Source organism: Salvelinus alpinus, chromosome 2 (genome assembly GCF_045679555.1).
Source record: "Salvelinus alpinus chromosome 2, SLU_Salpinus.1, whole genome shotgun sequence".
In the NCBI taxonomy this organism is placed as follows: Eukaryota; Metazoa; Chordata; class Actinopteri; order Salmoniformes; family Salmonidae; genus Salvelinus; species Salvelinus alpinus.
This window is the reverse complement of record NC_092087.1, coordinates 36210366-36234428: the sequence shown is the minus strand read 5'-3', so window position 1 is coordinate 36234428 and position 24063 is coordinate 36210366. Positions and strand designations below refer to the sequence as shown.

Here is a 24063-nt window from a genome sequence, read left to right as displayed (position 1 = left end):
TGATTGGTTGGTTTATACAGGATGTGGTGTGTACAGCAAAGCAGTGAGGAGAGCAGTTATAGTGTGGTACCTCAGAGAGGGCGGTGAAGACTGCGCTTAGAGCAAGAGCCAGTAGCACGAAAGAGGAGGGCCTCAAGCCGCGCAGGGGATGATACGCAGGCCCATGTTCAGACAATTAGCTAGGGTGAAGCAAATGCCCCCTGCCCACCATGTCAGCATGTAGGACAGGAGCAGGAAGGAGATGGACAGAGGCAACATCACCAGGTTATACCTGGGGACAGACAAGAGGGCAGCTTAAGCAACTTAAGCAACTTGATACACTCTGTGTGTGTGTGTGTGTGTGTGTGTGTGTGTGTGTGTGTGTGTGTGTGTGTGTGTGTGTGTGTGTGTGTGTGTGTGTGTGTGTTCTCACCTGTCGACCTCTTCTTTGCTCATGGCAGTGAAGACAAAGCACTCAGTCACTCCATTAATGGCTAGCAGGAGTACATAGGAGATGTAGCATCACAATAGACTGGGCCCTTCAATATAAACACACATATTATTACACACAAACACTCACAAAAAAACAGTAGCTTGAGGAATTGGATCATTCAAATCATTGCTGATTCCCCATAGAGGTCTAGAACCAGGTGAGAGTAGGTGTAACCAAACACTGTGATGATCAGACCAATCACAAGCACCAGCTTCAGCAGACACTCCAGAACCTCAGCTGCTATGGCAACCTTCTCCTGCAGACCAATCAGCAATAAGCATCAATGCATCAATGCACATGCATGAGCTATTAGGTGTGTAATAGCCAACTTTATAAATGGTGAAATGAGTGACAGGTATTTGATTGGCCGACTCTGCTTTCTGACCTGTTTCTGCTGCATGACATCCCGTCCCCTCTCAAGGACTTTGACGAAAAAGACATAGTGTACACCAGCTACGAAGGACAGGACAGTTAATAACAGTTAGCTTAGTAGACACTCTTCCACAGTTACTTGTGAGGGTTGCATCATGAAATACCATTTTCATCTATACAGATTAATATTTACTCAAAACATTACTTATTATAAAGTTAATATTACTTCATGACCATACCCTCTATGTACACACAACCCTCTAACCATACTCCCTTGTAACCAACACATCCTACTGAATACAGCTTAGTCAGACTACACCCTCTGCACCTATCCTCTTTCCCTGACTACACCCTCTGCACCTATCCTCTTTCCCTGACTACACCCTCTGCACCTATCCTCTTTCCCCGACTACACCCTCTGCACCTATCCTCTTTCCCTGACTACACCCTCTGCACCTATCCTCTTTCCCTGACTACACCCTCTGCACCTATCCTCTTTCCCTGACTACACCCTCTGCACCTATCCTCTTTCCCTGACTACACCCTCTGCACCTATCCTCTTTCCCTGACTACACCCTCTGCACCTATCCTCTTTCCCTGACTACACCCTCTGCACCTATCCTCTTTCCCTGACTACACCCTCTGCACCTATCCTCTTTCCCTGACTACACCCTCTGCACCTATCCTCTTTCCCTGACTACACCCTCTGCACCTATCCTCTTTCCCTGACTACACCCTCTGCACCTATCCTCTTTCCCCGACTACACCCTCTGCACCTATCCTCTTTTCCTGACTACACCCTCTGCACCTATCCTCTTTCCCCGACTACACCCTCTGCACCTATCCTCTTTCCCTGACTACACCCTCTGCACCTATCCTCTTTCCCTGACTACACCCTCTGCACCTATCCTTTTAGTTTTCTTGCACATTATTTGTGGATCAATCTTCAAAATGTTCTTAAATGTGATGTTTTGGTGCCTCTAGGACAATTCAAAAGGCTAATTGAGGACCTTATTACTGATGAATGTGCTTGTTTTCTATGACCATGTTGTTCTTTCTGCTTGTATTTTGTATTTATATTGATGTGTGTATTTTCACCAAAGCCCCATATATGCATCATACCGTCCAATTAGCCTGCTAAATGTTGACTATAAAATTCTAGCCAAACTTCTGGCAACGCTTCTGGAAACAGTCCTCCCATCAATTATCTCACCGAATCAAACAGGTTTTATTAAAAATAGACACTCATTCTTCAATCTTCTAATATTATTTAATATTATATATAATCCTTCTGTCGTCAATACCTCTGAAGCCATTATATCTCAGGATGCGGAGAAAGCGTTTGATCGGGTGGAATGGAAATACCTTTTTTACACTCTAAATAAATTCGGCTTTGGCTCTAAATTCATGGCTTGGATAAGACTTCTGTACTTATCCCCTCAAGCCTCTGTCAGGACTAATAACACTCAGTCAGACTGCTTCCCTTTGCAACGATCGACACTCCAGGGTTGCCCTTTAAGTCCATTACTGTTTGCCCTCGCCATAGAACCACTTGCAATAACACTTCGCTCCAACCCCCTCATCAAAGGTATAGTCAGATACGGACACGAATACAAACTGTCTTTATATGCAGATGATTTATTATTATACACATCCAACCTTTCTGTCTCTGTTCCTGCTGCCCTTGCCACTTTCACATCCTTCGGTCACTTATCAGGGTATAAACTGAATCTCAGTAAAAGCGAATTGATGCCGCTGAATATGGCCCCAAAAAATGACCCTTTACATAACTTGCCATTTAAAATTGCTCACAGTAGTTTTATTTATATCGGGGTACATGTCACAATCAGATTTGAAAACCTTTTTCAAGCCAACTTTGCTCCTCTTTTAACCCGTACTAAGGACGATTTGGAACACTGGTCTTTGCTACAACTCTCCTTAGTCGCAATAATTAATTATGTTAAAATGAATACTCTCCCAAAATTCTTATATCTCTATCAGTGCCTTCCGATTTTTCTTCCCAATACATTTTTCAAAAAGATCGACGGCCTAATACTACCCTTTATATGGGACAAAAAGCCCCCCAGGATGCGAAAACAGCTTTTGCAGAGGCCCAAACCAGACGGCGGTCTAGCTCTACCGGATTTGAGAATCTATTATTGGGCCGCTAACCTTAGGATCATTCACTACTGGTTGCAGAGCAGAGAGATATTCCCACCCCCAATTTGGCTAGAGATGGAGGCTGCCTCGTCTATACTGGCATCATTGTCTTCCCTCGCTCACTCCTCCGTTACAGGCCCTTACTCCTCCTTCACCAAAAATATATGTGTCAAAACAACATTGAAGATCTGGAATCAATTTAGGCGCCACTTTGGGTTTCAAACAACCTCTTCTTTGGCTCCGGTAGCCTCAAACCCAGCTTTTCCCCCATTTATGGTTGATGATGCTTTCTCAACATGGTCTAATCTCACACAAACAGGCTCTCCTGAAGGCTTCTCTGGACAAGAAGAACAGCATGAAATACTGCAGTGTCAACCTGTGCGCACACACACACACACACACACACACACACACACACACACACACACACACACACACAGTATGTGGTGTTAGTATTTGTTTCACTGCAGGTTCACAGCAGCTCATACTGCAGCAGGAGTGTATTCATCATGGTAACTGTTTAAGAAACCAATGGAAGCAAAAAGAGCAAACGAACTAAACGGGGAGGGACCTACTTGAAATTTGTCCTATAGAAACTCTCGCTTTCGTTGTAAAATGTTTTCTGTTTGGAATAAACAGTTTCCCTTGCCAAAAGTTTTGCAACGGAATCCGAGTAATGAATACACCCCAGGTGTAGTAAACCAGCCTTACCTGACGTTAACCACGCCAATCAGCTCTTTGGACACAAAGCGCAGCGTGAACATGTTCAGCAGAAAGGTGAGTGCACGAAACATGACCTAAAAATCATCAGGAGCATATTCAGTCACACACAGATAGATATACAAAATATATAAAATGTAATCAGTGAACTGTGGAATCGAGATTGCTCTGTAGATGTCTTTCTGCCACTTTAATATTTTACGACTCAATGCCTCAGGGCAACACACACACACGAATCAAATCAACAACTGCTACACAATCTATGCATTCAGAAAAAGTAGCTACACCACCCGGATCTTTCTTCTACAACGCACTTAAAACTGTCCTCCACACATTACTCTGAGCGAGTGGATATAAGGAATTTCAGCAAGAACACTAGCTAGCTGTCATCAAGTGCAACAATTTGTTTGACATCATATCTAAATATAATAACTATATTACCTTAGGCCAGACATTGTATGATGCGAGAGTAGAGGCATTCTTCAGCACATCTTGGGAACTCATCTTGCAGCTAACAGTTAACTAGTCCTCCTCCTTACTTGCCTGTATGATGAGGTTTCTCCTAAAAGTGCACCGTGAAAAGGGGCATAATCAAAGATACGGACAGTTAAAATCTGTAGCAATTTTAGTGCCATTGGTCTTTTCTGGTGGCTGGTTTGAACATATCTGACTACAGCTAGTTAGAGAGATTTCTGCTTCATGCACCCAACTTCCGTATACATGGAACGTCATTACGTCGATTGCACTACATAGCGCAGTTAATTTATATCGTAAAAATGTATGAAAACATTATTTTTTCATTTAAGGATAGGGGTAAGCATAAGGTTAGAAGTGTGGTTAAGGTTTAAAATCACAGTTTAAGAAGATATCAAATCAAAATCAAATCAAATACATCTTAGAAATAGGCAGGTTTATTTTTTTATATATTTTATTTTGTTTATTGTAAAGCAATTCCAAATATATAATATAGAAAAACAAACAGAGTCTACAACAGAGTATACACACATTACAAACAACAGTCAAGGGAATAAAGACAATACATTATATAAAAACCTTCATTCAAAGTTTTTATTTCTTTTATGTTATGAAAGAAGAAATTGTGTTTATATATTGTTCAATTTCATTCTCAAAAATAACAGAGGCTTTTGACGCATACATTTACATTTGTGAATATGGAATTTAGCTAAAATAACAATGACTTGGATTAAAAAGAAAGGCTTTGCATAGACTTTGCTTTACTTTGTAAAACCAAATAATAATAATAAATATTCATGTATTTTTCTAACTTTTCAAGATCATGTTTAGTAGGGTAGCACTTGTGGATTCATTTATATGAAACGTATGTCATCTTATTAGTTAAAAGAGAGACCAAACATTTTTTTGAATATTTCCTAAAAGCCCATTCCAGAAAGACATGACATATGGGACTGAAACAATATTACATTAAAATAAGGTGCGTATTTTCCTAACGTTGTTAAAAACAGTAGGAGAGAAACATATCTTGCCTGCTGGTGAGTCAGCTCGATCAAGAGATGGTAAAGAAGAGGGCATAGATTTGGCTACATCCTTAAAAAGTACAATAACTACAGAGGGGATTGCATAAAAAACTACAGTAAATTCCTTTGGAGTTATCAGTATCTTATGAAAAGCTAAACAATTTGGCATAATAAAAGAAAACACCTTTATCATTGAACAAACAGTTGACTCACCAATAGGAGATTGTTTTGGAACCATTTCTCAAAAAACAAGGACTTGCCTTTGTATAAAATGCCTAAATCTATTGTTCCAGATAAAATATCTATATGGAGAAAAATTGTGCTTGTATCTCAAAGACCATGCTAAAAGGGATTGTTATGGAAATTAGATGAATTAGTCGGGATTTTTTCAATACTGTAATGACACATTAGGAACATTTTGAGGCCACCTAAATAAGAAAAAACATACAGAGATACAATTCCATATACAGCTAGGATTCTTCAGGAATTGCTTAATCCAATTAATCTTGAGTGCTATTCAAAGTGGGAAAATCAAGAAAATTGAGACCATCCTCTTCATAATCACAGATGTCTTGATATAATGTGTCCTGTTCTTCCATACAAGATTAAAAAGCATCTTATCAATGTTCTTGCTTATCTGATTTTCGGCATGCAGCATAAGTGAGCCTGGAAATACCCTCAGCCTTTGTGAGCAATATTCTACCATTCAGAGATAAATCCCTTTGTAACCAATGATTGACTTTATTTTCAGATTTCTCTGTGATGGGGTAAATAGGGTATGACTTTGTGGCTGTGGTAACTAGTAACGACCAGTATCTATGGTGAAGACCCATTACGTCGCCAGAACGATGTGTACATTATGCAAGTGACCCGCTAGGAGGCATGGTACCTCCAATATTGATTTTTAGATACAAGAACTAAATCAGAAATTAAGGTAAATTCTCATGGGAATTTAATTTAGAGTCAACATCACATACAAATAAACATACAATAACAAAAGTTCACAATTTGCAGAAAGCAAAGATATTTGATTGGTTAATCTTGCTAATAGGCAATTTCTTGATGAGTTCACAGAGTGGTTTATAAAACATCACTGTGTTTTGTATGTTCATCACAGAGTGAAGTGAGTGACTAAAGACACTGGGAGTTGATGATTTTTTATTAAGATGTAAAATGGAGACAGTAAAAAAAGCTAATCCTTAGCGCACCAATAATATACGCAACAACAATATACATATAGATCTATATACAGAATCTCGCTAAGTACCACTCAAATAAAGACATTCATATAGCATCATACACAATAAGCACTTATTCACTTACACCAAATCTGTCCCTGTCCCAGATGACGCTACATGGAATGGCAGGGATACCTGTAGTTGCTCAGTCTGAACTTGGTCTTGTTATGGTAAACAGTCCAAATGACCACAACTCCCTCGTACTTGGCTAGTAGATGCAAGGGCTCCCCATGCAGTGACAAACTGAACTTCGATTCAGTTAATCTTTCAAGAGTACGTGACACACATTCAGAGGTTGTTGAGATTGAGAGGTGGTTGGTAATGGTATGAGGTCTTTATGCATGCAAACAGCTCATTCACACAAACCCCCTGCATTTACATTCCCTTCCCTTACACACACACACACACACACACGTCTGACCATTAAAATATAAGGCCCCTAGTACACCTGGACACTCTAGCATGCACACAATAACACCTATCTATACAACAGAGGCCAATTCCTGTATAAGTTTAACTCTTATAGTTTCACTAAGTAAGAACCCGAAGAGGAAACTTGTGTTTCTATTACAGTCACAAATACTGAACGTAGAACAGCTCACTCAAGTTGAAGGTTTGATCACATGAATGAGGACACCTTGACAAAGTGACCCTAAAACAGTAGTAATGTAATCCTGGCTTCACCTTTCCCCTATGACCCCAGTGATGTCATTGAGAACTAAGAGCATGGGGATTGGCTGAGAGGCCCCTCCGTCACTTTTCCAAGAAGTGCTCCATCTCTGGGTTGATGAAGGAGAAGCCGGCGAAAGCTGATTGGTCCATGGAATCCATGAAGTTCTTGTCACCATGGGAGAGGCGGGGCTTCTCACTGAGGAACTCCCTGTCAAAGTTGCTGCAGTCATTTGGGGCTTTCTGTGATTGGCAGAAGAGATATGCCAATCAGAAGAGAGGATACATGATAGATGGAGACAGTAAGTGATGAATCAAATAATATACAGCACATGCCTGATTTCTACAGAGCATTCGGTAGTTGAATTACTGTAGATCTTTGACTTGATACACGAATGGCTGTCACTCTTCTCCCCTTTGAAACTACCCCAAATATGTTATATTATGGTAGGCCTATTACAACTGTCCTATATCATCACTATAAAACCTCATGTCTAGACCGTACCACTTTGGGTCTGAAGGGGGGTTCCACCTCCCTTTTCTCGAGGGCGGGCCAGCTGATGGTTTTGAAGAAGGGATGAACACGGATGTTACCCACGATGCCTAGCCTGCGAGTGGAGTCTCTCTCAAACAGCTGCAGGGGCAGAGGAGAGAAACACAGTGAGAAAGGGATAAAAACACACGAAGGAGGAGAGAAACAGACTCAGAGGTAGAATTGGGACACTGTATGGGGGGGGGGGGGCATACAGACCCTCTCCATCAGGTCCTTGGCCTCCTTGGTGATCCAGCGAGGGTAGTGGGGCGTGTCTGTACGGATAGACTCAAACAGCTCGTCCTCATCATCACCATGGAAGGGGGACTGGCCAATCAGCATCTCGTACAGCAGCACTCCAAACGACCACCAGTCCACAGAGAAGGAGTACTTCTGACCCAGCAGGATCTAAAAGTGACAGGAAGACACGGTGAGTGACATCATCATAGTGAGACCCTCACAGTGATTGTTTTTCAAATAATTCCCTATTAAGTGCACTACTTTGGCTCTGGTCAAAAGCAGGGTACTAAATAAGGAATAGGGTGTCGTTCGAGATGATGCAGCCTTGTATATGTCTGTGTTCCATACCTCTGGAGCGATGTAGTCAGGAGTCCCACAGAAGGTTGTAGCCTGGTTCTCCCCAAACACGTTCTCCTTACACATGCCAAAGTCTGCTATCTTTACGTGACCACTATGATCCAACATCACATTGTCCAACTTCAGGTCTCTGAGGGCAGAGAGACAAAACAAGTAAGGGAGAGTAGGAGGAAAGATAGAATGGGAAGAAAGGTGTGGAGGGGAAAGGGTGAGAGGGTGACTAGAGTTATAATCACATACTCACTGTCACACAATGTGATACTATCACTATATCAATCCTTGGTGGAGGTGCTCTGGCCATTCTCTTTTATCTGTATGGTAATGTGATTGAGTGAGTGAGTGAAGGTTAGTGAGTGTACATTAGATTGCAGATGATGGTGTTTGTGACTTACCTGTAAATGATCCCTTTGGAGTGCAGAAACTGAAGGCCACAGATGATCTCAGCAGAGTAGAACCTGGAGGGAGGGAGAGAAGAAAGGAGGGAGGAAAAAGAAAGATAAACATCACTACACAGTCTAGAGGTCCAGCTAGCTGGCAGCAGAGTACTACTCTATCTATCCATCTCCCTATTGAGTTGGCCCCTGAACAATGCTGTCTGTCCCTGAGGACTCCAGTCCAGTGTGTAGCTAGCTGCATTACTGAAGATGCCATTTGTATAGAGTGGTACACAGAGGAGACAGCTGAACAATGGCTTCATACTGTAAGGATGAATGAAACCGGAGAGATGCTCTTGGCCCAGTGGCCCCAGCCTAGCCACAGCTAAAGGATTGGCCTATCTCTGACCTGCTTTTCATTTCACCTCTGGGGCAGGGGAACTGATTGGGCCTTGATATGGATGGAGAGATTAGGATTAAGAGACTGATTGATTGACAGGAAGTGGATTTTGTGCAGACAGGTTTCTCCCTCGACTCTCACTCAACACTCACAATCACTAACAAGTACACAGCAAATTGGCCAGTGTTACTTAGTGTTGATTTTTCAGTGTAACATTCCAGTGTTGATTCAGCAGTTAAATTAACATTAGTGGTGTAAAAAAACAGTGTTGGTGTTAATAAGCAGTGTTGAGTGTGAGATTATGATTGTGTCCGTTTTACTCTGTGGAGAGTAAAACAGTCCCAGCAAAACCATGCTCATCATTTTCAGATTTCCCAGCATGCTCTACTGCAGGTAGATTTTTAAAAGATTGTTTTTAATATCCACAAAAATTACAGTGAATACTACAATAAAGTCTTTAAAAACACAACAGTGAATACTATAGTATTTATTCCATTGTATACTAAATCAAATCAAATCCAATTTTATTTGTCACATACACATGGTTAGCAGATATTAATGCGACTGTAGCGATTCCCCCAACAACTACCTAATACACACAAATCTAAAGGGGTGAATGAGAATATGTACATGTACAGTGGGGCAAAAAAGTATTTAGTCAGCCACCAATTGTGCAAGTTCTCCCACTTAAAAAGATGAGAGGCCTGTAATTTTCATCATAGGTACACTTCAACTATAACAGACAAAATGAGAAAAAAAAATCCAGAAAATCACATTGTAGGATTTTGAATGAATTTATTTGCAAATTATGGTGGAAAATAAGCATTTGGTCACCTACAAACAAGCAAGATTTCTGGCTCTCACAGACCTGTAACTTCTTCTTTAAGAGGCTCCTCTGTCTTCCGCTCGTTACCTGTATTAATGGCACCTGTTTGAACTTGTTATCAGTATAAAAGACACCTGTCCACAACCTCAAACAGTCACTCTCCAAACTCCACTATGGCCAAGACCAAAGAGCTGTCAAAGGACACCAGAAACAGAATTGTAGACCTGCACCAGGCTGGGAAGACTGAATCTGCAATAGGTAAGCAGCTTGGTTTGAAGAAATCAACTGTGGGAGCAATTATTAGGAAATGGAAGACATACAAGACCACTGATAATCTCCCTCGATCTGGGGCTCCACGCAAGATCTCACCCCGTGGGTTCAAAATGATCACAAGAACGGTAAGCAAAAATCCCAGAACCACACGGGGGGACCTAGTGAATGACCTGCAGAGAGCTGGGACCAAAGTAACAAAGCCTACCATCAGCAAGGGCATTGAAGATGAAACGTGGCTGGGTCTTTCAGCATGACAATGATCCCAAACACACCGCCCGGGCAACGAAGGAGTGGCTTCGTAAGAAGCATTTCAAGGTCCTGGAGTGGCCTAGCCAGTCTCCAGATCTCAACCCCATAGAAAATCTTTGGAGGGAGTTGAAAGTCCGTGTTGCCCAGCAACAGCCCCAAAACATCACTGCTCTAGAGGAGATCTGCATGGAGGAATGGGCCAAAATACCAGCAACAGTGTGTGTGAACCTTGTGAAGACTTACAGAAAAAGTTTGACCTCTGTCATTGCCAACAAAGGGTATATAACAAAGTATTGAGAAACTTTTGTTATTGACCAAATACTTATTTTCCACCATAATTTGCAAATAAATTCATTAAAAATCCTACAATGTGATTTTCTGGATTTATTTTTCTAATTTTGTCTGTCATAGTTGAAGTGTACCTATGATGAAAATTACAGGCCTCTCATCTTTTTAAGGGGGAGAACTTGTACAATTGGTGGCTGACTAAATACTTTTTTGCCCCACTAAGTATATGGATGAGTGATGGCCAAGCGTCATAGGCAAGGTGCAGTAAATGGTATAAAATACAGTATATAAACTCAGCAAAAAAAGAAACGTCCCTTTTTCAGGACCCTGTCTTTCAAAGATAATTTGTAAAAATCCAAATAACATCACAGATCTTCATTGTAAAGGGTTTAAACACTGTTTCCCATGCTTGTTCAATGAACCATAAACAATTAATGAACATGCACCTGTGGAACGGTCGTTAAGACACTAACAGCTTACAGACGGTAGGCAATTAAGGTCACAGTTATGAAAACTTAGGACAATAAAGAGGCCTTTCTACTGACTCTGAAAAACACCAAAAGAAAGATGCCCAGGGTCCCTGCTCATCTGCGGGAACGTGCCTTAGGCATGCTGCAAGGAGGCATAAGGACTGCAGATGTGACCAGAGCAATACCTTGCTATGTCCGTACTGTGAGACGCCTAAGACAGAGCTAGAGGGAGACAGGACGGACAGCTGATCGTCCTTGCAGTGGCAGACCATGTGTAACAACACCTGCACAGGATCGGTACATCCGGACATCACACCTGTGGGACAGGTACAGGATGGCAACAACAACTGCCCGAGTTACACCAGGAACGCACAATCCCTCCATCAGTGCTCAGACTGTCCGCAATAGGCTGAGATAGGCTGGACTGAGGGCTTGTAGGCCTGTTGTAAGGCAGGTCCTCACCAGACATCACCGGCAACAATGTCGCCTATGGGCACAAACTCACCGTCGCTGGACCAGACAGGACTGGCAAAAAGTGCTCTTCACTGACGAGTCGCGGTTTTGTCTCACCAGGGGGGATGGTCGGATTCGCGTTTATCGTCGAAGGAATGAGCGTTACACCGAGGCCTGTACTCTGGAGCGGGATCGAGGTGGAGGGTCCATCATGGTCTGGGGCGGTGTGTCACAGCATCATCGGACTGAGCTTGTTGTCATTGCAGAAAATCTCAACGCTGTGCGTTACAGGGAAGACATCCTCCTCCCTCATGTGGTACCCTTCCTGCAGGCTCATCCTGACATGACCCTCCAGCATGACAATGCCACCAGCCATACTGCTTGTTCTGTGCGTGATTTCCTGCAAGACAGGAATGTCAGTGTTCTGCCATGGCCAGTGAAGAGCCCGGATCTCAATTCTATTGAGCACGTCTGGGACCTGTTGGATCGGAGGGTGAGGGCTAGGGCTATTCCCCCCAGAAATGTCCGGGAACTTGCAGGTGCCTTGGTGGAACAGCGGGGTAACATCTCACAGCAAGAACTGGCAAATCTGGTGCAGTCCATGAGAAGGAGATGCACTGCAGTACTTAATGCAGCTGGTGGCCACACCAGATACTGACTGTTACTTTTGATTTTGACCCCCCTTTTGTTCAGGGACACATTATTCCATTTCTGTTAGTCACATGTCTGTGGAACTTGTTCAGTTTATGTCTCAGTTGTTGAATCTTGTTATGTTCATACAAATATTTACACATGTTAAGTTTGCTGAAAATAAACGCAGTTGACAGTGAGAGGACGTTTCTTTTTTTGCTGAGTTTACATGTGATATTAGTCACGTAAGATATGTAAACATTATTAAAGTGGCATTATTTAGAGTGCATTGTATAAAGTGACTAGTGATCCATTTATTAAAGTGGCCAGTGATTGGGTCTCAATGTAGGCAGCCGTTTTTCATGTGGGCACGCACGCACATGCACACACACACACGCGCACACACACAGTGTGTCTGATGGAACCGTACAATACATGCCAAATGGTGAAGAGGCAACTCTGTAAGAAACAGTGTGTATTTACTGTTGTGTGTTTTGGTCGTGGCCCACTGTGTCTGTGCCACTGGGTTAAGAGGTTAGGGTCAGTCAGTGAATAGATAAACAGGTTCATTATGTTCTGAGATAGTGAAACTCATTGGAAACTCAGCAGTTTACCAATCTGTCCAAGAAACCAAACCAAGACTCCATTCTTCGATGCCGGCTTGTGTGGTGTGCAAACATTGGTTAATGATTAATACAGCGAGAGGGTGAATATCTCTCTCTCTCTCTGAAACTGTCTATCCCATGCTGGATCAGGTATCGTTGGCAACCGTGTCGAAGTGAATGTCTCCTCATCTCACCTGTCCTGAGCACAGAGGCTATACAGGCTCCCGAGGACTGAACATCTTCATAATCCCAAGCTGAGCACCAGTTAGTTTAACATCCAGTTTCAGATACACACTCAGAAGTGCTCAACAGCCACGAGACTCTGTACCTACTCTGTATTTGACCTCACTCAAACTATCTGAATCTATACACTATCAGTCTTTCTGACAGGTGAAACTCACGTTGCTCTGTAGAGGTCAAAGCGTCCCTTCTCCTGAATATGGAACATTAGGTCTCCTCCATTCAGATACTCCATGACAAAGAACAAGTGTTCCTGTGGACAACACAGTCAACGTCAGGCATCATAACACATAATGTATAGTACCTAGTACAGTAGTAGTGTAATAAGCTATGAAAGCGAGTTTGTTATGCGTTTAAATCACTTCTTATTGGGGACAGCTTTTGTAGACACTTATCTTTTGCTAATGCTAATCAGAAAAAAAACAACGGCTAATCTTTCTGTTGTGTTTTTGCTTCTCTTCAGCACATCACATTGCTATATGTTGCTGAAATAGCCTGAATGACACACAGTAAGAGTACCAAGGAGTGTGTGTGTGTAGGGCTACAGTCTGTACCTTGGACTGGAAGGTGGAGTAGAGGTGTGTGAGGAAGGGGTTGTCCCAGGCCAGGGCCAGGACTCTCTTCTCCACCATGGTACACTCCACATCATCATCCATCAGCACTACGTCTTTCTTCAGAGCCTTCACCGCAAACCACTCCCCCTGACCTTTCAACTCTGCCAGCAGGACCTGGGGAGAGAAGGGTGGGGGACAGTAGGGGGAATAAAATGAGAGGATAAGAACAGAATAAAGGAAAGAAGAGAAGAAGACAAGAGAAAACAAAAGAAGAGGGGTGAACCTGATTTAAATATTATATTGGTGGTAATATTCTCCCATAAAGTCTGTTGTGTCTACTGGTGTCCAGTATGTGAACTGTGGTGCTTTAGGATCCTGACTGTCTGCTGTACCAGGCTTACCTTGCCAAAGCTGCCCTTGCCCAGGACCTTGTGAAAGACAAAGTTGTCTACGTTGATGCGTGTCAGGTGGGTGAGGCGAGATGGGGGGTGAGGGCTTGAGCCCTCCCACAGCCTGGCATAGGAGGGGCCATCTGGGGAACCCACACAGGTCATTATAAAGTCATCATCCCAATCGTCATTATCATCATCATTATTATAATTAACATTACCCTTACGGAAAAACCACACGAATTTCACAAGTGATCATGTGAAGTGTTCCAAAAACACATGTTTTCACATGTTAAATCGTGTTTTTTCTGTAAAGGTATATATAAAAACATATTTGTCTTCAAACAATTTACACCAACTTGATTTCAGTGAATTTAACATCATCATCAAATATGTTCATAAAATCAAACACACACTGACCATCCAGACCACCAATGGAGTTCCTAATGACTTCCTCATAGACCCCTATATCTGGGTCAGGTAGGGTTGGGTCTGAGCGCCGAGAGGAGGATTTCTGAAAGACATATAGGCGACAGAGGGAGAGAGAATACGTTTACAAAAGGGTGATGAGAGGGAGAAGCAAATAAAAACACTTTCCTTTTCACCACTGACATATCCACACAGCAAATTCTTCAGTCTTAAATCAACACTAACCACGTTTCCATCCAACTTTTCTATGCGATTGAAGTCTGATGGAAACAACAAATTTGTCGGTAAACTTTCCAAACCAGCCAGGGCCGATGGACACAATCTCTACTCCCAACCCCCCCTTTCTCTCTCTCCATTTCTCTCTACCCCTACCTCCCACTATCGCTCTCGCAGAACCGGCACCAACCAGGAACCAGCCACCACCACAAGAGGGAGGAGGGGGAGCTAAACATCCAACCTTCACCCAGAGCGATCGGACAACAGGGGAATGCTATCACTGACCCCTGGATCTAGGGCTCCCTTGTGTGCCTGCTTGCTCCTCAGGTTGTCATTCCTCCCCTCTGCAGATCCAGCACCAGTCCCAGCACCAATCCAGAACCAATTGGCCAGTCCCACCACCAGACGAGGAGGGACCAAACACCAGACCTTCACCAGGAGCGAGCGGACCACAGGGGATTGACACAATAGCCTTCTGGGTCTCGAGCACCCTTCCATGGCTGCTTGCTCCTCAGATTGTTGTTTGAATTGTTTATTAATTGGAATTTGATTTGAAATTTTAACATGTAATGAATTTTGAAATAACCAAATAAATGGACCTAAAATGTAACTATTTACAGCTCTGGTTTCTCTTTATTATGCCCAACCCTGTGTGGTGGGGATGTCCTGGGGTTGTATCCCTCTCTCTACCATCTATCTCTCTTGTATTTGATTTGGTGGCTTTACCGCGGCTGGTGCTGTTCCCCTAGTCCATGACCACTCGACACCCCGGAAGGACTGGGGAAGGAAAGGTAACAGTGGCTTGACCGCGGCCCGACCTGACTCCCCAGTCCACGGTCCACCCGACACCTGAAGGGCTTATGGATGAAGGAAAGGTAACAATGTCTGGACTTGGGCACAAAAATGGCTGGTCCAGTTAAGACCGGATCAAATGGAGTGGGCGAAGTCCAAAACCTCCCCAGCACCATCACACTTGGGACCAACAGGTGCTCCGTCCACTACTACGGCATGCCCAAACTATGCAGGAACTGCGGCCAACTGGGCCATCTGGCCGCAACCTGCACAGCCATCATCTGTAAGATCTGTAAAGACATCCATCCCACCTCAGACTGTATCTCTACACGCCGCTACAACCTGTGCTGGAAAAGGGGCCACTTCCTACACCGGCAGGGCAAGGGCCATCACCACCAACCCCAACCCCACTAACCCAAATCTCAACCCCAACACCCCACCCGTCCACTAGACAACAACTCCTGAATCAACACTAGAAATGTTACACTGAAAAATCAACACTAGGTAACACTGGCCAATTTGCTCTACCAAACTTGATCTGGACATTTCTGACAAGTAATAGCTCTCTTATGGTATGCAATGACTAACATGACAAGAGGAACTGATGATGCGCTAACCAATTTCAAAATTGCACCTAGTGCATTCTACTATTTCAACTCAAGAGTTCTACTATTTCAACAAGAGTAAGTTAAGCCAGACTGAGTTCCTTAAAGGGGGGGGGGGACCCCTTTAAGGGAGCCATAACATATATGTTATGGCTTTACACCCCCTGCTATATTGTGGATAAAGAGTTACCTGTCTAACTGAACAAAGAGGGTGTCCTTTAATGGAAGCCTCTCCAACATAATCCAGGGGAATCAGGAATTCCCCAGGGCAGCTGTCTAGGCCCGTTACTTTTTCAATCTGTACTAACTAAAGGCATTGTATTTGGGACAAATCATTCACTAAACCCTAAACCTCAACTAAATCTTGTAATGAATCATGTGGAAATTGAGCAAGTTGAGGTGACTAAACTGCTTGGAGTAACCCTGGATTGTAAACTGTCATGGTCAAAACATATTGATACAACAGTAGCTAAGATGGGGAGAAGTCTGTCCATAATAAAGCGCTGCTGTGCCTTCTTAACAACACTATCAACAAGGCAGGTCCGACAGGCCCTAGTTTTGTCAAACCTGGACTACTGTTCAGTTGTGTTCAGGTGCCACAAAGAGTGACTTAGGTAAATTGCAATTGGCTCAGAACAGGGCACCATGGCTGGCCTTTGGATGTACACAGAGAGCTAACATTAATAATATGCATGTCAATCTCTCCTGGCTCAAAGTGGAGGAAAGAATGACTTCATTACTACTTGTATTTGTGAGTGGTATTGACATGTTGACTGCACCGAGCTATCTGTTTAAACTACTGGCACACAGCTCGGACACCCATGCATACCCCACAAGACATGCCACCAGAGGTATCTTCACAGTCCCCAAGTCCAGAACAGACTACGGGAGGCACACAGTACTACATAGAGCCATGACTACATGGAACTCTATTCCACATCAAGTAACTCATGCAAGCAGTAAAATGTGATTTAAAAGTACACCTTATGGAGCAGCGGGGACTCTGAAGCAACACAAACATAGGCACAGACACATTCATACACACATGATAACATACGCACTATACACACACTTACACATAGATTTTGTGTTGTAGATAAGTGGTAGTAGAGTAGAGGCCTGAGGGCACACACTTAATATGTTGTGAAATCTGTTATGAATTTATTGTAATGTTTTTCAAATGTATAACTGCCCCAATGTTGCTGGACCCCAGGAAGAGTAGCTACTGCCTTGGCAGCAGCTAATGGGGATTGATAATAAATACAAACAATTCTTATACTGCCAGAAAGATTAAAATCTCACCTTTCTGGTAAAGAAAATGTATACATCGGTGATGTGTAGTCACTTTTGAGGACACAAGCTCAAGTTCACAGTACAAATATGAGAAAAATATGAAAATATAAAAAATCATGTACGATTGTTTCCCTATTGAACAAAAGTAGGGGAATAGGGCTTGAAATGATTGAAATTCTTTCTAAATATACTAACAATCTAATTCTAAATTACTTACTATAATATTTCACCTGTCTTATAACTGTATAATAAATATGATCATACTTAGTGACAGTACAAAATTGGCACCATTTCATATAACTGACGACAGAGCATTGTCTGTCCAGTGTCCTCTGAGCGACGCAGAGACGCCATTGAAATGCCTGCTGACTCGTTGCAACTTCAGCTTTAAGCACATATTGATTTTGGTTGTCTGTAACCAAGAGAAAGTGGTCTTGTTCAATTCCACGAAATGATTATGTATTTTTACATGTTGAGAGCTCTAAATCCATCTGAGAACATCACAGTGAGATGACTGCTTTTGCTGCAATCGCTTGCAAGAACATACATCCACATACACGGGACACACAGACCACATGCCTGCACTCTTGCACAGATACATATATGCCTGCTCGCTTGCACATACACACAACAAACTCTTTCACTTACCTGGCTGACTTGAGTAAGTGCTTCAGCTAGTAGTTTCTGGTTGATTCCACAAAGGTTGGCCACTTTATCCTGACACTTATGATGCACATTCATGGCACAATCTACAAGAGAATAGAAAGAGTTACAGTATACTGTATAGGTAAATACAATGACAACACAAACACATCAGACACAGCACACACACACAGCTCCCTACCTTCACACTTGAGGCCCTGTTTGACCAGGCCCCACAGCAGACTGCCACAGTGGTCACAGAAGGTAGGACTCATGTAGTTGTGGTTCTTGAAGCGGTGTGGCATGTCAATCTTAAAACGCTCCTTCTGGAACTGTGATGGACACACACACAATTCATCAACACCCAGATCCATCGGTACCAATTGGGGGCAAAACACCCGCCTGGGAGGGTACCTCATGGCCCTGCGCACCTGTCTCATCATCCCCATTTCTCTTCCTCTCTCTCTCTCTGTCTCTCTCTCTCCTTCCATGCTCTCTCCCCCTCTCCTTTTGTTTTGCATCCCGTGGTGTGATGCTTCCTGTAGTAGTGTTAGTGGGGTTCCTTAGAAGGCCACAGACTGACAGACACACTTTCTCTTGGTCTCCTCTCCTGCTCTATCTCCAGTCTACAGATGGCCTTATTTAAGCCCCTCTCTCACTCAGAACATGCCCCTTCTCACCACTCCTCAGGTGTGAGTGAATGCAGAATCCCTCACTTTTGAATGTAACTAAGCTCAGTTATCTGTGCTCTTTTGTCCACTCTATTGATTAATATTGACTGGAATGTGAGGGGACCTCATCCGATTGGTTGCAGACCTGATTGATGCCTGCTAGTTTGGACTCTGACCCTATGACACTTCGACAGCTAATGGCATCACAGCTACACACTAAAAACAAATGGTTCTATATAGTTCCAAATAAGGGTTATTTGGCTGTAACCATAGCGGAACACTTTTTGGTGCTATATGGAACCTTTTGTTGAAGGCTCTATAAAGAACCATGTTTAAGGTTTTAAATATAATCTGTATGGTGCTATAAAGAACCCTTTCCTAACGTTCTATAAAGCAGGGTTTCCTAAACTCGGTCCTGGGTGCACATCTTTGTTTTTGCCTGTGCACTACACAGCTGATTCAAATAATTAACTAATCATCAAGCTTTGATTAATTGAATCAGCTGTGTAATGCGAGGGCAAGAAACTAAAAGTGCACCGGGGGGAGGGGGGGGGGGGGGGGCAGGACCGAGATTGGGAAACCCCGCTATGGTTACAACTCTTTTTGGAGCTATATAGAACCCTATTTTTATGGAGAATGGTTCTACAAAGAACCTTTCTCAAACTCAAAGATTCTTTGTAGAACCAGGGAGTTTTTAATTTATTTTGGTGTAATAGCCATATCATATTGTAAAAAATCCATAGGTTTTATTATTGTGTTTATTAACAAATTGAATCAGGTGTGCTAGCTCTGGAATGGCTTGGGGTCCCTGAGGAGATCATTGAGAACTACTGACTTCTCAATTGACACAAGGCCATACGTGAGTCTTTTACAAGACACAGTAACTGGCCATAGTCATATACACTGAGTATACCAAACATTAGGAACACCTCCCTAATATTGAGTTGCATCCCCCCTTTTGCCCTCTGTACACCCTCAAGGTGTCGAAAGCATTCCAAAGGGATGTTGGCTGGATGTCCTTTGGGTGGTGGACCATTCTTGATACACACAGGAAAATGTTGAGCATGAAAACCCCAGCCGCGTCGCAGTTCTTGACACAAACCTGTGCACCTGGCACCAACCCCTCCTGTCTCAGCTTCCAGTATTTATGCTGCAATAGTGTATGTGTCGGGGGGCTAGGATTAGTCTGTTATATCTTGAGTATTTCTCATGTCTTATCCGGTGTCCTATGTGAATTTAAGTATGCTCCCTCTAATTCTCTCTCTTTTTCTCTCTCTCTCTCTTTTCTCTCGAAGGACCTGAGCCCTAGGACCATGCCTCAGGACTACCTGGCCTGATGACTCCTTGCTGTCCCCAGTCCACCTGGTCATGCTGCTGCTCCAGTTTCAACTGTTCTGCCTGCGGCTATGGAACCCTGACCTGTTCACTGGACGTGCTACCTGTCCCAGACCTGCTGTTTTGGACTCTCTCTCTCTACCGCACCTACTGTCTCTAACTCTGAATGATCGACTATGAAAAGCCAACTGACATTTACTCCTGAGGTGCTGACCTGTTGCACCCTCTACAACCACTGTGATTATTATTATCTGACCCTGCTGGTCATCTATGAACATATGAACATCTTGGCCATGTTCTGTTATAATCTCCACCCAGCACAGCCAGAAGAGGACTGGCCACCCCTCAGAGCCTGGTTCCTCTCTAGGTTTCTTCCTAGGTTCTGGCCTTTCTAGGGAGTTTTTCCTAGCCACCGTGCTTCTACATCTGCATTGCTTGCTGCTTGGGGTTTTAGGCTGGGTTTCTGTACAGCACTTTGTGACATCGGCTGATGTAAAAAGGGCTTCATAAATACATTTGATTGATTAAAATTTGATTACTACCATACCCCGTTCAAAGGCACTTGCATGTATTTGTTTTTCCAATTCACTCTCTGAATGGCACACATACACAATCAATGTCTCAACTGTCTCAAGGCTTAAAAATCCATCTTTAACCTGTCTTCTCCCTTTCATCTACACTGAAATAGATTTACCAAGTTACATCAATAAGGGATCATAGCCTTCACCTGGTCAGTCTATGTCACGGAAAGAGCAGGTGTAGTTCATGTTTTGTATAATCAGTGTATAACATGTAATAGTCTAACTAAACAGATTAGATAAACTGGAATGACACTCACACTCACGGTTGCAGGGAGAGGGAGAAAACTCCACTTTGGACTGACACAGGACAAGTAAATAAGGAAATTAATAAATGTCCTAATTAATGAATGAATAAGTAGTCCCAACGTACCACAGTGTCCCGGCTGTTGGCGGCCGTGCCCGTACACCTGCCAATGATCTTGTCGATGCATTTCTTATGGATGGCTGCATTGCATTCTGGGAGAGAAGGGATATGGAGTACATTGCTGGCAGGTGAGCACCATTCATTCAGGCAGGTATGAAAGTCACTGGTAGTGCTGTAGTCTGCTCTGCGTTGTGGGAGTGTTCATAACTACAGTGTTTATAATGTGTATCTATGATGTTGTGTGCATGGGTTTGTATAGCAGTAGGTTGTCCATGTTATTGTACACTTACGTCTGCACTTGTAGCCTTGCTTGTTGAGGCCCCTGTAGAATACAAAGGTATAGGAGTGAGAGATTATGGAGGGCCAGTGAAGATGATGATCACCTAATGATTAGGTGCTGTGCTGATGATGAGAGGAGATAAAGTGAGAACGGAGTACATACTGTACAGTCACGACCAAAATTATTGGCACCCTTGATAAAGACGAGCAAAGAAGACTGTATAAAATAAAGAACATAAATACTGAGCTATTTTGTATGCAAAAAATATGGGGAAATTATATTATTTCATACTAATACAATTGCTCAGAGAAAACCTTTTTTTTAGTCATAAAATAAAATATAAAAAAGATACTTGGCAGAATTATTGGCAGCCCTAACGATTCTTATGAATAAAATCTAACAAAATTGAATCTGCATTAACATTCATCTTTGTTTTAAGTTCATTTCTGCTTAAGGAACTGTATTGTGGCCTTTCAGGGCTTCCTGTTTCACTGGGGTTAAAGAAGTTGGTCCATTTGTCATCCATCACCATGGAGATAGGCAAAGAACTCGCTAATGAAAAGAGACAAATGGTTTTTGACTTTCATAAATCAGGCAATGTGTACAAAAAACATACTGAAAAAACGAATATACCGCTTACCACTATTAGGGAAACAATGAAGAAGTTTATAACCCCTGGAACAGTGGTAAACTTGCCTGGAAGAGGACCCACGTGTATCTTGTCCCCACGCACAGTGAGGAAGATGGTTTGGGAGTCAAAGAAAAGACCAATGGCAACAGTTGGAGAATTACAGGTCGCATCCTGGGGTTGCCAAGTCTCCAAATCTAGAATTAGACGCCACCTCCATGCCAATAGACTATTTGGAAGGGTTGCCATAGAAAAGCCTTTATTGAGAGCAACCAACAAATGTAAACGCCCAGAGTTTGTTAAACGGCATTGGCGCTTGGATTCGAACCGGGTGCTATGGTCAGATGAGACACAAATAGAGCTCTTTGGCCACACACACCAGTGGTGGGTTTGGCCTTGAAAGAAGGATGCATATACAGAAAATAACCTCATGCCTACTGTAAAATATGGTATATTGATGTTATGGGTCTGTTTTGCTTCCACATGAGGCTGTTTTGCTTCCAAATGAAGTTGTTTTGCTTCAACTGGTCATGGGACCTTGTTGGGCAGTCCATATGCGCAGACCGAAGAATATCAAGGATCTGGAAAGATGCTGTATGGAGGAATGGTCTAAGATCCCTCCCAATGTGTTCTTCAATCTCATAAAACATTATAGAACAAGGCTAAGTGCCGTTATTTTTGCTAGGGGAGGGTGCACAAAGTATTGAAAACAGGGGTGCCAATCATTTTGATACCCATCTTTTTCTCAGAGCAGTTGTATTCGTTTTTTTTTTTTAGCATACAATATAGCTCAGTATTTGTATACTGTTTATTTTATACACTCTTAGAGAAAAAAGGTGCTGTCTACAACCTACCGTAAAAGGGTGAACCCTTTGAAGTGCCCTTTTGGTTTGCACATAGAACCCTTACCACATAGGGTTCCACATGAAACCCAAAAGGGTTCTACTTGGAACCAAAAAGGGTTCTCCTATGGAAACAAGAACTCTTTTGGAACCCTTTTTTCTAAGAGTTGACAGTCTTTTTTGCTAATCTTTATCCAGGTTGCCAATAATTGTGGTTGTGACTGTAGCTGACAGGTGAGCACTGTTTATACAGCAGCAAACGGAGACTCTGTCACCGTCTCTACAGACACCACCTATTCTAGTAGAACACAACACACTACAGCAATTGAAAATAAATGACTAGCAGTGGAAGCTGTACTGATTTTGCAAATACACTGCTAAATGTTGTGCAGGTATTTCCACACAATGCAGGATTTCTGACCCGCTTAATGAGCCAACAACCCTAGGTCTAAAGGTAGATAGATAGAAGGAGATTACTAAGACATTGTCTAATCTTATCTCCCCACTCAGTCTCTCAGCATAAAGTAGACCGACCAAGACGTTGCCACTTAAATTAGGTGAATGGAACTGATAATAAAACTTGTAAATATTGAATCACTTCTGTTAGCATAAAGCTAACAGATATTAGATCTAGGAGTAAAGAGCCAGATGGCTGGACAGACTGAATAACTGACCAGACAAACTCTCTGCAGACGGAGCAGAAGGTGGGCTGTCTGAAGAAGGTGGCGATGAACTCGTGACATTTGACCTCGTGGATCTTGGCCTGTTTGATGGCTCCTCGCCTGCGGTTTATGGTGGGCCCCCCTTCCTCCTCCTTCGTGGGCAGCTTGCCCTCTATGGGTGACAGGGAGAGAAGCATCAGTGGAGCGCTACAGTTTAGAAACATGAATGTAGCGTTAGGAACAGTAGGGACAACATTTGGAGTGCTTGGTCCACTGTTGGTATGAGAAGACAGGCAAAACCTTATATAGGAAAGCCAAGTAACGAGAACTATGTTTAGAAAACCGGGATTCATATACAAGATCTGTACATGACTGCAAGAATGTGTGTGCTGTCTGATCTGTCTGTATTCAAGAAGTAAGTGCAGTGAGAACAGATGAGAACCAAGGGAACAGACAGAAGGCGTTCAGTGTGACAAACATGACATAAAAGATACATTCAAAACAGGCCAGGTAGGAAGGGAAAAGTAGAGGATGAAAAGAAGAGAAGTGGGCTTTGTCTCCTGACTCTCACCTGTATCAGTTGCTCCCTCCAAGAAGAACTGCACTGCCATCATCACCTTCCCTGAGGGCTGCAGGTCCACCTGAACACAAACAATCATCTGTAAATTAGACACATAATTCAGGCAGGTCGGTAGAGAATCCGACTGCAGCCCTCT

General features: G+C 42.9%; 2 protein-coding genes across 11 annotated transcripts in view; both read right to left on the bottom strand.

Moving 5' to 3' along the window:
• LOC139559953 (scm-like with four MBT domains protein 1) overlaps positions 1 to 4462 on the bottom strand; it is a 33150-nt gene extending 28688 nt beyond the window's left edge. For 3 of the 10 annotated variants that reach the window (XM_071376465.1, XM_071376439.1, XM_071376510.1), the window contains exons 1-5: positions 4166 to 4444; positions 3716 to 3801; positions 858 to 925; positions 413 to 728; positions 71 to 271 (exon numbers count right to left, since the gene is read on the bottom strand). The gene's annotated coding sequence lies outside the window, so the exon portion shown is untranslated. Of the gene's footprint in view, positions 1 to 70; positions 272 to 412; positions 3381 to 3715; positions 3802 to 4165 lie in introns of all 10 variants that reach the window. The other 7 variants (XM_071376473.1, XM_071376480.1, XM_071376455.1 and 4 more) reach the window with 7 other exon arrangements.
• Positions 4463 to 6361: 1899 nt separating this feature from the next.
• Positions 6362 to 24063, bottom strand: part of prkcda (protein kinase C, delta a) — a 29488-nt gene continuing 11786 nt past the window's right edge. The window contains exons 4-18 of the mRNA XM_071376426.1: positions 23919 to 23988; positions 23360 to 23519; positions 21226 to 21257; positions 20942 to 21027; positions 18187 to 18316; positions 17991 to 18091; positions 14428 to 14521; positions 14020 to 14150; positions 13619 to 13792; positions 13226 to 13317; positions 8649 to 8711; positions 8248 to 8386; positions 7879 to 8067; positions 7633 to 7761; positions 6362 to 7370 (exon numbers count right to left, since the gene is read on the bottom strand). Coding sequence (XP_071232527.1) covers positions 7212 to 7370; positions 7633 to 7761; positions 7879 to 8067; positions 8248 to 8386; positions 8649 to 8711; positions 13226 to 13317; positions 13619 to 13792; positions 14020 to 14150; positions 14428 to 14521; positions 17991 to 18091; positions 18187 to 18316; positions 20942 to 21027; positions 21226 to 21257; positions 23360 to 23519; positions 23919 to 23988 — 1749 coding nt within the window. The 3' untranslated portion in view covers positions 6362 to 7211. The remainder of the gene's footprint in view (positions 7371 to 7632; positions 7762 to 7878; positions 8068 to 8247; positions 8387 to 8648; positions 8712 to 13225; positions 13318 to 13618; positions 13793 to 14019; positions 14151 to 14427; positions 14522 to 17990; positions 18092 to 18186; positions 18317 to 20941; positions 21028 to 21225; positions 21258 to 23359; positions 23520 to 23918; positions 23989 to 24063) is intronic.